Source organism: Copadichromis virginalis, linkage group LG11, assembly GCF_057382275.1.
Source record: "Copadichromis virginalis isolate Kocher_CV1m ecotype Utaka linkage group LG11, C_Virginalis_male_GT1.1, whole genome shotgun sequence".
NCBI lineage: Eukaryota > Metazoa > Chordata > Actinopteri > Cichliformes > Cichlidae > Copadichromis > Copadichromis virginalis.
In genome coordinates this window covers 19,332,868-19,349,927 of record NC_140628.1, presented here as the reverse complement: position 1 = coordinate 19,349,927, position 17,060 = coordinate 19,332,868, and the positions used below count along the sequence as shown (strand labels likewise).

The 17,060-nt window shown below is 40.4% G+C and overlaps 1 protein-coding gene across 4 annotated transcripts in view; it reads left to right on the top strand.

Annotated features, from left to right (window-relative positions):
- Positions 1 to 16,823, top strand: part of LOC146698371 (protein spire homolog 1-like) — a 41,231-nt gene extending 24,408 nt beyond the window's left edge. The window contains exons 5-18 of one of the 4 annotated variants that reach the window (XM_085473471.1): positions 2,616 to 2,687; positions 2,923 to 3,087; positions 4,104 to 4,190; positions 4,735 to 4,864; positions 8,673 to 8,723; positions 9,701 to 9,864; positions 9,962 to 10,055; positions 10,294 to 10,440; positions 10,968 to 11,206; positions 12,383 to 12,520; positions 12,737 to 12,807; positions 12,935 to 12,962; positions 13,235 to 13,536; positions 14,086 to 16,823. In XM_085473471.1, coding sequence (XP_085329597.1) covers positions 2,616 to 2,687; positions 2,923 to 3,087; positions 4,104 to 4,190; positions 4,735 to 4,864; positions 8,673 to 8,723; positions 9,701 to 9,864; positions 9,962 to 10,055; positions 10,294 to 10,440; positions 10,968 to 11,206; positions 12,383 to 12,520; positions 12,737 to 12,807; positions 12,935 to 12,962; positions 13,235 to 13,536; positions 14,086 to 14,341 — 1,944 coding nt within the window. In that variant the 3' untranslated portion in view covers positions 14,342 to 16,823. Of the gene's footprint in view, positions 1 to 2,615; positions 2,688 to 2,922; positions 3,088 to 4,103; positions 4,191 to 4,734; positions 4,865 to 5,482; positions 5,525 to 8,672; positions 8,724 to 9,700; positions 9,865 to 9,961; positions 10,056 to 10,293; positions 10,441 to 10,967; positions 11,207 to 12,382; positions 12,521 to 12,736; positions 12,808 to 12,934; positions 12,963 to 13,234; positions 13,537 to 14,085 lie in introns of all 4 variants that reach the window. The other 3 variants (XM_085473472.1, XM_085473469.1, XM_085473470.1) reach the window with 3 other exon arrangements.
- The last annotated feature ends 237 nt before the right edge of the window (positions 16,824 to 17,060 follow it).

The following is a 17,060-nucleotide window of genomic DNA, read 5'->3' as shown; positions in this document are numbered from 1 at the left end:
GACTTTTTTTTCCTAAAAAGCGACTAGCGACAAATCTGGCGACTTCTGGTGTTATTGGAGCCTTATTTATGACTTTTTGACGTGAAAACGCGTATCGCTCTTACTCTCAATAAGCAGCGGGTGCTGCCATGGGCACCTTGCCCATGCCAAAGCGCTCACAGGCGGAGGATAGTCCTCCCCCAGCTGCTATCAGGGCAGGAGACGTTCAAACCTATGCGTCCAAACTGCAAATGAATCGCGCAGGAACGAACAGTAAAAGAACTGACTGCAGTCAGTTCTTTTACTGTTCAGTTGTTTTGTGGACCACAAGGTTTTAAAATATTTATAAACACACACACACACACACACACACACACACACACACAAAGTAACTCCACCAGAGTGCCTATTTCGGGTCACTTTTGCCGGTCCAAGCCAGGATAAAGCAGCAGGGTTGGAATTGTGACATTAAAAAACAATAATTACTAAAAGATATAAATTATAAATGGATTTAAGACGTTTTTTACTGACTTTATCTCTCTTTCACGATGTTATTTCTCTCTCCAACAGCGTAGGTTGCAATTACATTAGCATGACCAATTATGCAAATTAGGCGATGATGTCATTTAGCGACTTCTAGCGACTGTTAGGACAGCCAATAGCGATTTTCCTTACTGAGGAGTTGGCAACACTGCTTACTAGTGTCCTTTGAGGCAAGAAAAATAGAATAGGATAGCCAACTGTGCAGGAATACAATCTAGGCTATTCAGCAAATGCAACAGAGGAAGTCAATAAGGGGCAGATTTAATAATGTGTTGCATTAAAAAAAAAAATACTATCAGTACTTACAAAGAGAGCACAGTGACAAGTTTGCATGTAAAAGCTGGGAACTCACAGATTTTTGTGCTGAAGCTGTTGCAAATGTTTTTTCAGGATTTTCTTTCTTAAGGCAAAAATGATGGATACATTTGCAATATGCACTTTACTGTTTATTGCTCAAACTTTTAGCACCAAAACAAAAGCATGTCTTATTTTGTTTGTGCTTGATGGTGAAATTAACTGTGATTAAGTAAAAATGATGCTATTTTAGCTATTTTGGCCCGTTAAAGAAATTTGGCCCTAAGAATTAATAGTAAGCTGATATAAGAAGCAGCAGCATAAAATGAGCGGCATCTGCCATTTCCCCTAATGACATATAGATTCATCCCTATTTAATCTAAACACATCAATCAGCGTTTAGTCCGTGTACAGACTCGTATACCTGCTACCTAACTGTAGACTCTCAGTAATTATTCTGTAAAGAACCAAATGTGCCTAAATTCCTTTCAAACCCATTGTCCTGTTTGTGTGTTTTGGTGTTCTTTGTTAAACACATTTCAGAAAAGTCCATCTTCATCCAACCACTGCTACCAGACATCGCTGCCAAATATCTTTCCACAGACATGCCTCCTGCTGCTGAACAGCAACTGAATTAGTGGTGATTCACAGACAACTTGTGCTCCTATTTGCTCAGGGTTGCGTGCTTCTTGTCAGCTGTTAAGAGAGAAAATGAATGAATAATATCAACAGAAGGCAGAATTACTAAGGTTTTACATGCAGTTGGCAAATGCCCTGAATATTTTATTTTGTGGCCCCTTTAGCAGCAAAAAGGTTTCGTTCACATTGTGGATTACTTTTCATGATTTAATTAATGCAGAACACGTGGAAGAAGCTGCTCAAGTGGAATGGAAAATATGTTGCTTTGATCTGATTTGGAGTTTTGCTGTCCATCCAAATGAGATAATGGTGTTTTACAGCAGTTGAACTAAGCTGTTGTTATGCTCTTCACTGGCTAGATTATCAGTTATTTATTTTGATGGGCTATCATAAAGCATCAGGGACCATCTTGTTATCTTTTGATTGGAGTACTGTACGCACTGTAGACATATTGACTTGTGATGCACCAAAAAGCCTGTTGCGAGTGATATTATGTAAGCAGTCAGTCAACACAGCTGTGCCCCCGTAGGATGATGGTGAATTCTAATTTCCCCTGTGGCCTGAGGTTTTAACTCGGCAGTCAGCTGGGCAAACTCCCGTGATTGTCTTACCAAACTTTCCCCTCCGGTGACATGATCAGGACAGCATCACTGCAAAGATTAACCAGAGGAAACACATTTTCAGTCTGTCTACTGCTTTTTACAAGCTTGTTATGGTCTCATCCTGTTAATATAAAAGTTAAAGGGGAGCATTAAAGGGGACTTGCTTCCATACTTCATACTTCTTGTCATAATGTCTCAAATTATTAAATTATTAAATTATAATGTCTTAAATTATTATTATTTTCCAATAATAATAATAATAAAGATATGCATTAAGCTTACAGTTCTTACAGCTTGAGTTTCTGTGAAACTTTCCAGTAAGAAAACTATGATTTTACAGAGGGGGATCTTTAAAAGTCTGGAACTAATAGTGAGTGTTTGAAGCCAGAGACTAACATCAGGAGCTGCATAACAGGCAGCATGAGAGAAATAAAGATTTGTGTAGCTGTGAATTCAAAGCTATTTGAGTGAAGCCACTTAACAGCTTACATATGGGAACATGTCTTGTTATTTACCAAAACAGCACTTTTTATATTTGATCTTGTTCTTTTTCACCAGAACCTCCGTAAGATGGAGGAGTCATCAGAGGAGCCTGGCCGAGACCTGAACGAGTTACAGAATGCTGACTGGGTATGCAATGTTCAACCTTTGGCTGTAGCCTCAAATGTTCACGTGAAGATATCTCCATGAATTCATATATCACGGTAAACACACAGTAATCAAAGAACTTCTCAGGAACCATGCTGAGATTGATATGGCCACTGCACATGATGATGGCGCCCTGTTTCCCTGTTCTGTGTGCAAGCAGAGGCTAGCCTCTCTTTTCTACACTGGGTTCCTCTTTCACTAGTTCTTCTCCTCTCAGGCTCGATTCTGGGTTCAGGTGATGAGGGACCTGCGTGAAGGAGTCAAGCTGAAGAAGGTGCAGGAGCGTCAGTACAACCCTCTGCCTATTGAGTACCAGCTCACTCCCTATGAGATGCTCATGGATGACATCAGGTCCAAACGCTACAAACTACGTAAAGTCATGGTCAGTGTCAAAACACGTGTTGCAGCTTTGAAAATATTACTCGAATGCTGCACTCAGTGCTGCACTGTTGTTTTGATCCAGCAGGGAAACGCTTGCTTCATGAAAATCATAAGGTTGCATTGATTATTATTGGATACTGTATAACTGTGACTTTCACTAATGTGATGAAATGATGACTGCATACACTCATAAAATGCTATGTTACATTTAATGGCATCTAGTCAATGGAAATTTCACTTGATTGTTTTAGATTCTTTTTATACCAAACATATTTTCCTTAATGATTTAAATAAATAAACCTTTGATTTTATATATTTCAGCTGCATTTTACTCAAACATGGCTTCATGTTTACGAGGGCAAATAATCACTTTTTTAGTATACTGTTGACTTTTGTTTTTAGTCTTTTAAGGCTTCAGTGTGATACCTGAAGTTGTTGTGTAAGTCCACATCTAGAAAACACACCACCACAGTTCAAATCATTTAATGAAATGCTCCAGAAAACGGTACCATAACGGGTTGCTTTGGTGTAAACTTGCATATGCATGACTTTACTCTTCCATTTGGCATTATTCATAGCAAAACTGAAAACTTCAAATAATATTTTGTAACTATTGTGATCGCTGATTAAAGTCTTTCTATTTAGCAGTGAGGAGTTGCTGCTTTTATATTAGAACCATTATTGAATATTACTAGTTTTTTGACTGTCAGATGACCCAAGCATGATTAAACTTCTTGGGCTCTGAGAACAACGCTGGAAAATTTGACAGCCTTGATGATAATTAAAAATAATCATCAATCTCAGCCTTATGTATGTGGTCTTGGGTTTGGTTGTCTTGCAACAGAAAATTTAAAAATGTCCATATATACTTTTTTTGATATTGTGTTTTTTTTATTATTTGAGTTTGGATTATTTAATTTTTCCATCCATCATGTTCTCCATCTAGTAAATGACCTCCTGAAAGAAGCAGCGTTTGTCTGAGCTAATATAAGCAGACCAATTGTTCCTTTGCTTCAGGTCAATGGAGACATCCCACCAAGATTAAAGAAAAGTGCTCATGAAGTCATCCTGGAGTTCATCAGGTCCAGACCCCCTCTCAATCCTGTGAGTACTAACAAATCTGATTGATTTAAACATTAAAACTGAGATTAAACCCATAATCCCTCTACACATTTGCAAATTAGTAAACACTCTGAAAAAATAAGGATTTTTAACAAAGACATTTCCTGCTTCTAACCTGGTGTTATTTGTGGGAAACACTGTGACTCTCATGTCAGGAGATGGTTTATAGGTTGATTTGCTGTTGCTAAAGCCAAAATCATCCCGATGATTAGACTTGACTATTTCCACTACATGTGATCGACTGTAAATTCAGACTCTGTAAAGCACACGGGTGTTCACGTCTCACTGCAGCCTGAATTTGGAGAAATAATGGATTCTGTGCTGATATCAATCTTGCAGCAGGATTAGCAGGCTGCTTTTTCAGCAGTGCTCTCATCTCTCAGCAATCAGGTGAACAATCAGTCAAAGTAGACCCGAAGAGGCGAAGAGAAGCAGGCCTGCGGGCTACAGCCCTGTACATTTGTGTCAGTGTTGGTATGCTCCCTTTTTCACTCTGTGCCACCCATCATCAACCCACACTACTTAGGTGTCAGCTCGGAAGCTGAAGCCACAGACTCAGCCTCCTCCCACGCTGCACGAGCGGATCCTGGAGGAGATCAAAGCAGAGCGGAAACTTCGCCCGGTCTCTCCTGACGAGGTCCGCAGAGGAAGGCTGGGTAAGGAGGTGTCCCACTTCATTGTCCCTGCTCTTGGTATCTTTTAGTCCCGTTAGTGCACACTCACGTGCACACTCCCATACACATGCAACCATACTTCGCTCTAAAATTTTAAGACGTTTTAAGCTGAAGTATGGATCTGATGCCTGCACCTCAGAATCACATAAGAAGTGTGCACTAGCTTCATTACTTTGAGCTGTTTCTGTTCTTTTATATGTTCCTACTTTGTGCCTATGCTCTGTGCTATTGTAGCTGCTGCTGCCTAACCGTTCATATTTGTGTTGCAACTAATGCCTATTATTGTTTTGTGGCTTATATTGTTTGCAACAGAGTATAAGTCGTATGCCACAATAATGCTAAGTGTCTGCAACTTCTATTAACACACTGAACCCAGTACTGTGTTGTCTGCAGTGTCTCCCCATTGGCTGACTTATTCAAAAATCCTCTTATTGCTCGTCATGAAAGCAATGAAACCTTTGGGATCTGAAATAAGACAATAAGCATGCCATTTCAATTCTTTTCTCACTAAATACCAACTTCTTGTATGTACAGTAGTAAGTCTTGACTTGATGTGCCTCTATCACAAACAATAACTGTCCATGACGTTTCTCGTTGCAGTAATTCGGCCACTTAGCATGTCTTTCAGTTTTGACGCGTCAGGTAAAGTCTCCCTCGCTGCTTACCTGGCTTTTCATCACTTTCTGTTCCCCGCTTTGTTGTGGCTGCTCATCTGTTCTGTCAGCACGAACAAACACACAGACACAGATACACACTTTTAATGCATCAATCTGCATATTGTACACACATTTCATGTTGTGCTTCATCGTTTGGTGATTGCCTCCTTTGGAGGTGAAAAATGGACCCGTGGGACACTGGGCAGTAGGAAGATGCTGATGAGAGCGAGGTGACATGAGTGGCATGCTGAACTACATCCACAGGCCATGCTTTAAACTTGTTAACCTTAAAACCAGGGAAATCAAATGAACGTTCAGACCAATTTTTTGCACGTTGAAACCTGAGGCAAAGCTTGAACATGAAAATCTCGAAAACCTTTAAAGATAAAAACCTCCTGAACCTGTCTGAGTATTGGCTAGTTAAAATATGAGGAAAACAAACAATCGGTCCTGTAAAGTCTCATATTTTAGCACACACTGATCTCAATGTGATCTCAAATATTAAAAAAAAAAGGTCTTCATGTTCAAACTTTGCCTTATATTTCAGTGTGCAAAACAAAAGAAAATTCAAAAAATAATAGAAAATATATGAACAGATCATTTAAAAGAAATCTTGAAAAGTATTTGATGTGACTTTATCCTACAGACCAGCAAAAAATGAGCTTATGTTCAAAACTCACTGCCTTTCATTTGTCATAAAAGGAATCTTTACTTTGTGTAATACATGTCTTCGATTGGAAGAGATTACATCGCCTCACAGCCAGACTGAGATATTTAAAGTGTTTAGAGGTGCTACAAAACAAGAAGAATTTTATTCACAATGTTGCTGTTTTTTTTTTTTTTTTTGCATGTAGCGTTCTGAAGGAAGGATGGTAAAATTACATCACTGTTTTCTATACAAACAACATCTTCTTCTTTTTAAAAAAAAAAAAATACTGTTGGCTGTTAAAATGATTGCAGCCTTGAGGAAACAGTTTATTCTAGTCAGTCTTCATGAAATTCCTGTACCTCCTGAAAAATATTCCTGCTGTTGCTTCTTGGGAAAAGTGTCACCTTTTCCAAGCACTTAGTTTCTTAAAGGTTCCTCTATAATGTGAAACTTCAGTAGAAATGAGCTGCCAGCTATCTAATCAAGGGTTGGCAAGGAACAGCCAAAAGCATACGTGACACCGTCAACGTCTCCAAGAATCTATACAAAAGAGTCTTTCGTGTGCAGCAGTGACTTTGCAGAATCGAGCCAGTGCGCAGGTGGACCGGTGCGCAGCCTCATGCTCTGCACAGCATAGTAAAATATATAGTCTAAGATGACGAGCTACAGGCTACCAGCAGTGGAACATGCCCAACACTGTCTCCAAATTTGGAGATAGTGTTGTGATTGCGATGAGGGAATAGTGCTCAGGTGGCCAATTTAGAATAATCCTGTGCTCCACTTTCTCTCCTACTGAAGCCAGTGTCTCTCAAAACAGCTCCCTCATTTGTGTTGTCTGTTGACCTGTGTAAAACCTTCCCTGTATAATCACTCATTCCCATATGATGTGACCATATTGATAACTCTGTACTTTGTGGGGATTTTACATTCCCGCTGACAAATTAATGAGTATGGCTAAGGGGAAATAGATTTCATGAGATTAAATGCTGTGATCACAAGTCTCAGTGAGGTATCATGTCGCTGCGCGCAGCGTTGGGCCTTCGTGATAGCTTATTGTTTTAAAGGCAACGTGAGCAGGCGGTGCTGCTTGGTTCTAATTAAATTGTCATTAAAATGTGACATTAAGTATTTTGTTGTAGTTGTGCATTAGTTGAGAAGGTTGATGCCACTCTCTCTGTGCTTCTGTTTAATGCTAGAGTCAGCAGGTGATTAGATTAGCAACAAGGGTGTGACTTGGGTAATTTGATTGGCTCCCTGGGGTCCCCTACAAAAAATTGAAAGGAAAATGTCAACTTAATCGATCCGTAATGGGAGTGATGTTTCAAATTACATAACGCTAGAATAAATTACATAACGCTGGCAAAGACCTGACACAGAGGGTAGCTGTTAAGAAACCATTCTTAAAGAAGGGAAACTGGGAGAAATGGCAGGTAGGTTTGCCAAATTATACAAGGACTGGACTTAAAATCAGTAGAAATAAGTCTGATGAATGAAACTTGAAAATCTGACATTTTCAGGAGGAGGGATGTAAAACCGCGAGTGTTCATAGTTATCTGTAAAACACGTTGGAGGCTCTGTCATGGTTTTGTGCTGCATTCCAGACAGTGTTTTTAAAATCTTGTTAAAATTGATGGAATTACAAAGAAAAACACCACAAATTTTTGATCCACCATCCAATACCAGCTAGAAATTGGCTGACAGCATGACAATGATCCCAAACAAACCAAACTCTCAAATCAGAACTCTTGCATGGTATGCAATGCAAGTGTTTGTTCTATTTACTGCAAAACTACACAGCAGATGTGCTGCCCCTCCCCGAGCCTGGTTCTGCTGGAGGTCACTTCTTGTTAAAAGGAAGGTCTTTTACCCCTCTATCTCTGAGTGCCTGCTAGTAGGGGACCAGTCGATCACTGGAGTTCTCTCTCTCTGGAGCCTATTCCATCTACCATACAGCGAGAGCTGGGCTACACCCTGGTCATGTCGTTGATCTGAAGCATGGCTAAGATGCTTAAACATTAGACATAAAAAAATCAAATGAAACCTTAACTGAACTGAAAGCTGTGGTCTTTATGCTGAACTAAGCTGAACCATCTTGACTTAGCCAGGCAACATGAGAGTGATACTAAACTTCTTCTAACCCACACAAAGACAGATAATATGTTAAAAACCATGTCTATTTTAAATCATTTTATAGACAAAATAAAAACATTTAATATCAGATTTTGCACTAAATACTTTAGACTCAAAATGACTCCTTTGTAGGGTCAGTATTTTAACATTGAGCAGTTATACGTTTCATGATGTAATCCAGACAACAGACCATTTCCCTGTAGCTGTACACGTACACAAAGTATCCCAAAGTATTCTGTCAAACACAAATCTGTTTACTACTTCAGTCACTCCATTTTATTTGGATATAAACGGCAGGTGTACTGAGTGGTCAATTTACTTGTAGCCACCTTATTAAAGGAGGTCTCCCTTTTAGGTTTCGGCAAAACTCGCAGTATGCCGCAGGATTTATTCCGTACTGGAATAGGTAACGTATGAGCAATGCTGTGGTTTGGAAGGCCATGTTTGCATTTTAACCTAATGGTCTTGTCTGTTTTGTCTCCCCCCTGCCCGCCAGCTTTAAACTAATATCTCCTCTTTTTGAATATGTGAATGCTGAGACTTGGGTGAAACAAAGAAAGGGTTTAGAATGATGGCTGAATAGAGAAAAACTGGTGATGTAGGTTCTTAGGAATCTTTGGTCATAAAAAGACTGGGCAGCAGGAACAGAGCTCGTGTTGAGACGATGAGCTCATGTGGATGCTTTTCCCACAAACAAGAGGCTGAAGGGAGAAAGGAGAGTTTCAGGGTTCCCACCAATCCTATCAGCTGTGTTTTTTATCTGTCTCTTGCAGCACTCGCTTGTCTGCTTTTCCCATACTCCCTGCCTCCAAACCCTCTCATCAGGTTGTCTTTTTGCTTTACCCAGAAATTAGTCAGAATCAGGCAGCTTGGTATTGTAGGTGGTTGATTTTAATGTTGTCTTTTCTACTTTTAGACTTTAGCCAGTAAAGAGTGTCTGTTTAGTAAATTGGGAAATTTGGTTTCAAGGACTTAGCTTTCCCTAAAAACGTTCCCTGGGGGTTGATATGGGAGAGAAGCTTTTTTTTTTAGGAGTCCACAGTTTAAATATTTCATGAAGAAGGCATCCATGCTCTGCGTGTAACACCGCCCTGCTCCTATGCTTCCCCTTAGGAAAAACTTAACCTTCGCCAACCTCTTTAACCTTTCGGCGACTCTCAAAACTCAGTCCTCTGTAACATCATTCATTGCATCCTTTCACCTCACCACCCACTGAAACCCACAACAACTTGAAAACTCTGTTCCCCCATATAACAAATGGGATAGTAAAAGAAAGATGCAAAGTATAACCTGTTTGGATGCAAAGAATCCAGAGAGGATGTGTTTTGGGTTTCGTTTCAACTGCTGTGTCTGAATGACACTCTCCTGTGTGGCTCTATGCAGATGAGTTCAGCCCACGTATGGGCAGGAGGACATCCAGCTCTTTGTCTCTCACCAACGGATCTGGATCACCCAGAGTCGAACCCTCTGGATCTCAGTCAGTTCCTCAGAGAAAGCGGCTCCTGAAGGCTCCCAGCCTCGCTGAACTGGACAGCTCTGACTCTGAAGTGCGTTTCTGTGTATTAGAATTTTATTTTTCCTAGATGCATTTACTTTGTGCAGAAAAAGTGACGACTGAAGTGCATGTGTATTCTGTGCATTCAGGATGAGATTGTTGGACGCAAATCAGCGAGCAGCTCCAGCGTGGCGACATCTCTGATGGATGACACTTCCCCAGAATCTGTGCTGGGGAAGAAAAGTGAGTCAGGAAGCCTTTCGACGCCCCCTGCCTCCTTAACTAAGCTATCTGCTGGCAGTGATCGATGGCTTTTAATCTTGCAGCCTTGCCAGTCACGTTTCCCAAAGTCTTTTCATTTGAAAGATTATTTATAATCAGTAGGTCTTGAGCTAAAGATTAACCAATCAATTGCTTCTTTGCAGTTAAACTTGCTCTTTTTTTCTCTCTCTCTCTCTTACGTTCTATCTATGAACACCAGCTCCACCCATGTTCCTGCCCATCTCCTCTACACCTCAACCAGAGAGGCGTAAGACCCCCCAGAGAAGACACTCTATTGAGAAGGAAACGCCCACAAATGTCCGACCGTTTCAGCCGCCCTCCAAGCAGAGCTCCAAGTCCCTGGTGAGTCAGAGCTTCGTGTATCATTTAAAAATAAACATTTGGAAATAGGATTCAGTTCAGTTCAATTCAGTTTTATTTATATAGTGCCAAATCACAACAACAGTCACCTCAGGGCGCTTTATGTTATAAGTTAAATACACTACAGGGGCAGCCAACTGTCACGACTGATTGGGGGGTTAGGGGAGAAAGACAAGACAAACGACACACTTTGGAAGAGAGTCACAACTGGACCAGATTGAAATCAAAAACAAATCTACTAATGCGTTAGTTTCAAAGGATATTCCATCGATTGCTGTTTTGACTTGTTCCAGTGGCTGTCAGTGTCCAGTGTGGTCAAATAACTTAATAATCAAAAGAAGCAGAGGGAGAACGAGATAAGTACGTAGAGCATCAAGATCTGTAGGGAAATGAGGAAGGATTGAAACTAAACACACATGCTGTCATCTCTCTTCTGTTTGCCCCTTTCTCAGGATTTCTTCCCTCCTTCTTTTACCAGAACCATCGAGTCCCTGTATCTCTGTTAAATTGCAGGCTTTCTGTTCTTCCTCCCTCCCACACACACACACACACACACACCTCCACCTTCTCTTGCTCAGGTTGGAATCGAAATCTCACATCACTCCTGGATTCCCTTCCTTCTCCACCCTTCTCCCTCTACTCTGTGCCCTTTGTGGAGCTCCAACCCTATCGAGGTGTTTGTGTTGGGGTTGGTGAAGACACTTTTTGCTCTGTGCAGGAAGGTTTACATCCTTCGAAGAGACTCGGCCGAGGTTTGCCCGTCTCCCATCAGTCTGTCCCGTCATAATAACTGTAGCTGCTCATCCTCCTAATTCTTCACTAGATATCATTCACCTAGAGCAGGCTGAGGACATTGCTTTGGATATCTAACACAGTGGCTCAAACGTATAGCAACATAGAACTAACAAAGAACTGTCAGAGCGTTTACAGGAAGTAACAGGAAAGACGAACATAGGATCAAAGATCTCTTTTTTTCATGTTTCTGAACACTAAAAAGTGAATTTGAAGTTTCCTCTCCTCTGTGTTTCTGGTAACAGAGAGAAATGGGAAGAACCACGGTGCGTTAACTTGTCCTTCAGCAGTCAATCAAGGATTCATAATGTGCGACTGTTACAAAGGCCCTGAGGATGCCCTGAGTAGCAGACAAACACACCTTGTGGCTACAAACATATACAGCCTCCCCTTACAATAAAACCACAGTCATCTAGGAGTTTCCCTTATTTAATATTGCTCTCTTTGTTCCTTGAGTTCCATGTAGACATGGTCAAGACCACATTAGGTGCCCCTCCTATGGGCTAAGAACAGGAAACTGAGGGCCCAATTCACACTGGCTCACCAAGATTGCACAATAGAAGAACAGGTTGGAAAAACGGCGCATGGTCTGACGAGTTTCTGTTTCTGCTGCCACAATGTCTGTATAAATACTTAAGCCTGCTGAGGGTGTAATGGTTTGGGGGATATTTTCTTGGCACACATTTTGCCCCTTAGGACCAACTGAGCATTGTTTTAATGCCACAGCCTGCCTGAGTATTGTTGCTGACCATGTCCATCCCTTATGCCCTTATGAGTGTATCATGTTCTGATGGCTGCTTCCAGCTGGATAACAAATATAAAAAGAAATTCTCTTTTTTTAGCCAGTTCTTGAAGACAATCATTGCACACTTTGTGAACACTATTTCTCGGCACTGCTGCAGGAAAAAAGTGTTCACTGTTTTTCCCACATCACGATTCTACTCTGAGCTGCCGTTTCTTTCACTGAACAATGAGGATATTTTTATGACCCAATTGTAGCCCGGACCCACTCTCAGTGCTCTTAAAGGTGCAGGAGAGTTGTGCATGTGTGTGCTGAATGAAAAACACTGAGTCCTGTGTTTTGAGTCTGCTGGGTCCACTGACTGCTGTGCGTATAATTCTTGTTGTTGCTGCAGGAGGAGTTTTGTTTTCCTGTGGAGTGTCTGTCTCTGACGGTGGAGGAAGTGATGCACATCAGACAGGTGCTGGTGAAGGCAGAGCTGGAGAAGTTCCAGCAGTACAAAGACATCTACAATGCCATGAAGAAGGGGAAGGTAATACATCTTTTTATTGCCTAGGCTAATTCTATTATAAAGAAGTAATCTCTCTTTAATAAACAGGGATTACTTACTCTTTCTAAATGAGCACAGTTAAATTATAACACCATAAGTGGGTTAGGGAAACAGTATAACTTTTATCCTGAGAAAAATGTTTTTTTGGTTCCAAATACCTTCTTTATATTTACTGCGATCTCTATATTTCTGTTGCAGCTTTGCTTCTGTTGTCGAGCCAAAAGGTTTTCCTTCTTCACCTGGTCCTACACCTGCCAGTTCTGCAAAAAGTAAACAATTTCAGATGATTATCTTCATCTTTTTCATTAATACTCTTCTGTTTATAATTATTTAAGGATCTATGGCTGCTTTCGTTTATTCCTTCTCCTGTAACTTCTGTCAATCGTCTCTTTGCAGGCCTGTGTGCGCACAGTGCTGCAAAAAGGTAAGGCACGTGGGATAAATAAGTCCTCTTCTGCAGTATCACATCTTTGTGCTGGTGACAATAAAGTGGACCTCTTTAAAATAAATAAGTAAATAGTGTAAGATACTTCCTAATGTGGCAAATGGTGGTCACTGATCTTTGGCTAATTGCTTCCCAATCAACCAAATTCAAACTGACGACACTCTTCTCTCTTGTTTTGCATCATTACTGTGCTTCCATACGCATTGTGAGGAAGTTTTATCTCTTTCATACATGCCTTCCATCTCTGACAGATGCGGCTGCCATCCAAACCTTATTCCAGCTTGCCCATCTACTCCATTGGCTCCACCAACACTCTCCCCAGGGAGAGAATAAGTGCCATGGCTTCTGTAGGACAAGGACTGTCAGTGGCTGGAGCCCCAGGTCCATCTAAACCAGGAGGGGCTGCTGCATCCCCCGCTTTGAAAGAACCTGCAAAAGGAGCATCTAAAGGTCCCAGAAAAGCTCCTGGGGCAGCGACAACAGCAGCAGCTGCTAAAACTGACAAGTCCTCCAGTAACCCACAGCGCCACAGCATCCAGAAGACTATGTCTAAGTAAGAGCTATGAACAACACTATTCAAACTAGAAATAGCAGTGCAACAATCAAAAGGAGGAGATCATACATCTCGTGTTCGTCATCACAAACTGCACACACAATGCAAAGTAAAGGCCTTGTTCATTGTAGCTACTACTGCTTGGTACAGCGTGTCCTCTTCAGTCAGAAGATTTGTTGGGTGTTGCTGACATCTAGTGGATAAAATTGCAACTACCACATCAGAAACTGCTTGGCTGATTGTCAAACTTTACCAAATTATTCAGCGTCCTTATCAGAAAAGCAGCAAGACAATCATGAAGTTTGGATTTAATTTACCTGTATTATCATGCATGACTGAACTTTTCATTAAGTCTTTTCAGGATGAGTTGTTTCATGTGTTTTTTTGTTTTTAAACACATTTAATTGATATCCCATGGATTAAGTTAGCTATGAATGCACATTTTAGATAATTTGAAACCAAAGCTAATTCACATTGTTAATATATCAAAACAATGTTGTGTTTCGCTCCCGTTCAAGCCGAGCTCCTCTGCTGTTTCTGTCTCTGTAGGTTTTCGAAGCACGGCTCTTTAAAGTCTCATGAAGAACTGGAGCTTCCCCCAGAGCTGACGGAGGACTGGGCTACCATGGAGGTCTGTGTGGACTGCAAGAAGTTCATCTGTGACATAATCGCCTCCAGCAAACACAGTCTGTCACTGGCCACCAAGAGGGCTCGCTTAAAACGCAAGACACAGTCATTCTACATGTCCTCCCCTAAAGATAGGGAGGAGTACCATCCCTCTGAACGAACAATCAGTGAAATCTGAAACTCTGTATCTCTCCTTCTGGCTGCTTCCAGCTCCAATGGCACAACACTGGATATGATCTTACTGTATTAGTGGACGTGAGTCGGAGAAGGCTGCCTGAATGGCTGTAAGAACCTTGGTGGTGGATAGTGAGGTTTCTGGCTGCTGTGTCCTGATCGTGATCAGCTTCTCTAGACAGTACTGTAGATCTGCCAGTCTTTTTTGTGTTTTTTTTTTTTTAATAATATCATCAATATATCAGAAATACCTTTAATGTGTGGACACAGGCATTTGACTCAACAGAGACAAAGTGCAAAGGGGACTGACTTCCTTCCTCCATGATGGTGCCACGGTCTGCTCCACCTAAACTCGCGTTCACATAAAAAGCACAAAACAGAAAAGCGATCGTATTGTAAACGAAGAGTGACGGTCATCAAAAAGAAGATAAAACTGTACATTTTGTATGGGCTATAATTTAGTTTTTTACATGTATGTACAGTAAATAATTACTCGATAAAATGTCACCCTCTGTTTTCAGTTCAGACTTTTGCTGATGATGCTCAGGGAGACTCTCACTCCTCTCTGCTATTGACAGCGCTCTTGAAACCATGCTTCCTTGAGGAATTCAAGCTAAATTACCCGTTTTATTTTCCTCCAAAGGTTGCTACACAAAGAGAAATATCACCTGCTTTTATGTTGACTATAGTGCCAAATAATAACTCCTTAAATAAATATGTCACCTGATGTAGTTATTGATTTATGCAGTGGTCTTGCTAATGGAGGAAGACCACCTCAAGTGCTCCAGTCTCTGTTAAAATGAAATATTCATGTGTAATTAGACAATGATCAAAGTTCTTTAAAACACTCCTGTCATGCTTTTTATTTTGCCATCTATAGATTGTTGTAATATATTAAACATTGCCACGCTTCAAATACTGATACCAGCCTATGTCTAAATAATCTCTCGGAGTCAAAAGCTCATGCAAACGTTGTGTTTGTGAGGGGCAGCCAATCAGAATAAAGTTGATCTGGCTCCATCAAGGCCCAGTATATGATAAACAAGGATTTTAACAAAAATATAGAGATTAAAATAAGCCCTCTGAAAAACAAAGAAAAACATTTATCAGTGTTTAATGCTAATAAATATTATAAATGTACTTGATCAGATCTGTGCAGGTGGTTTCGATCAGGGATAAGTGACAGCAGTGTGGTGCTCCAGTTATTTAGTTTTGCCTTTCTCAGAAATATCTTATCAAAGGTGCTTTAGGGGGAAAAAAGGTCAAAACACAGCTGAGGCTATGTTATTGAGATTTCTAGTCCCTACCATTAACTGGTAAATGCCTTTTAAAATCTCTTAAACTGCACACCACTTGGTATGCACAGATGTCTCTAAGGTGCTTTTTTTTGTTAATTTGTGTGGTATAAATAAAGCTGATTTGAACTTTTTCAAAAGACAAGTTATAACATTAATTAATTCTCCAATCAGTCTAAAATTATGATCTCACCACAATCTATCCCAGCTTACTTTTGTGATGAACCAGTTTTGATCAGTTGTGAAGTTACGCTTGCACCCTGACGAGCTTCTATAGGCAAAAATCTCCAACTATCATTAAATACCGACTTGGAAATGGAAGCATTTGAATGACATCACCTGTTTCTAGGCAGAAGCAAAAGCACAAGCAAAGTATCTTTGATTAAAGGGAATCAAAACATCTAACAAATGTTGAGTTCACCTGCGATCCCCTCACTCCTACTCAGAGGCTGACTGAGGAAAAACACAATTTTAGGACTGTAACAATAATAATAATAATAATAATTTCAGACATTACTATGACCCAGATGGTTCAGATTTGCCTTTAAGTATTTTACCTGAAATATGTCCATTACAGCATCTTTTCAAAACATACCTTAAACTGATGCAACGCTCTTGCTTTCCCATGAATCAAGTTAATGATTTGTTTCTGTATGTTTGCAAAGATGAATCATAATACATAAAATAACAGCACGCTGCCCAGCTTTCAGTCACTCAGAGTTAATGTTAATACAATGCCTTTGTGATTTCTTTTTTGTCATTCATAGTCTCATTGGCAGAGAGATATAACTTCCTCATAGCCCGGATGTTTATTTTACACTTCATCGCATTCCACGTCTTTTCATATTTTGCCTTAAAAGATGCCTTTTGTTATCGCTCTCATCTGTTGAACAGTCGTCTGCTGTTACTGTACATACATCGTTTCAAAGGGTTTGTTCTAACGTTCAGGTGTGTTGCCTCAAAGATGACAGTGCTGACAATGAGACTGCTGTAGAGCTGAGAGGGAAATTGTCCATGTGTGAAGAACAGGAGGGCTGCGAAGTCTTCAGAAGAAACCTCTCGGTGTGACAGACAGCATCATGCATGTACTACAGTGTAGCTTGTACCTTCAGTCTGTATTACCTTCAAGCTGTAACTCCCTGCAGAGAGTGCAACAAATGACAAGTATAAACAATAAACTGTAATGCAATAGCTGACCACAGCCTCATCATTTATTTATCCTCATCATTTATTTATTCATCTTTTATTTTAAAGTATCCAAAAACATAATGCCTTGTTTTTTCAAGTGTCTCCAAGTGTCTAATAGAGTTGGTAGGAAGTCTTTATTCAGTCCTGGATCATAATTTGATACCCATGAGGGTTACTAACGAAAAGAATTCAATTTCTTTTTAACTATAAAACACCAAATCATAAAACACAACAACAACA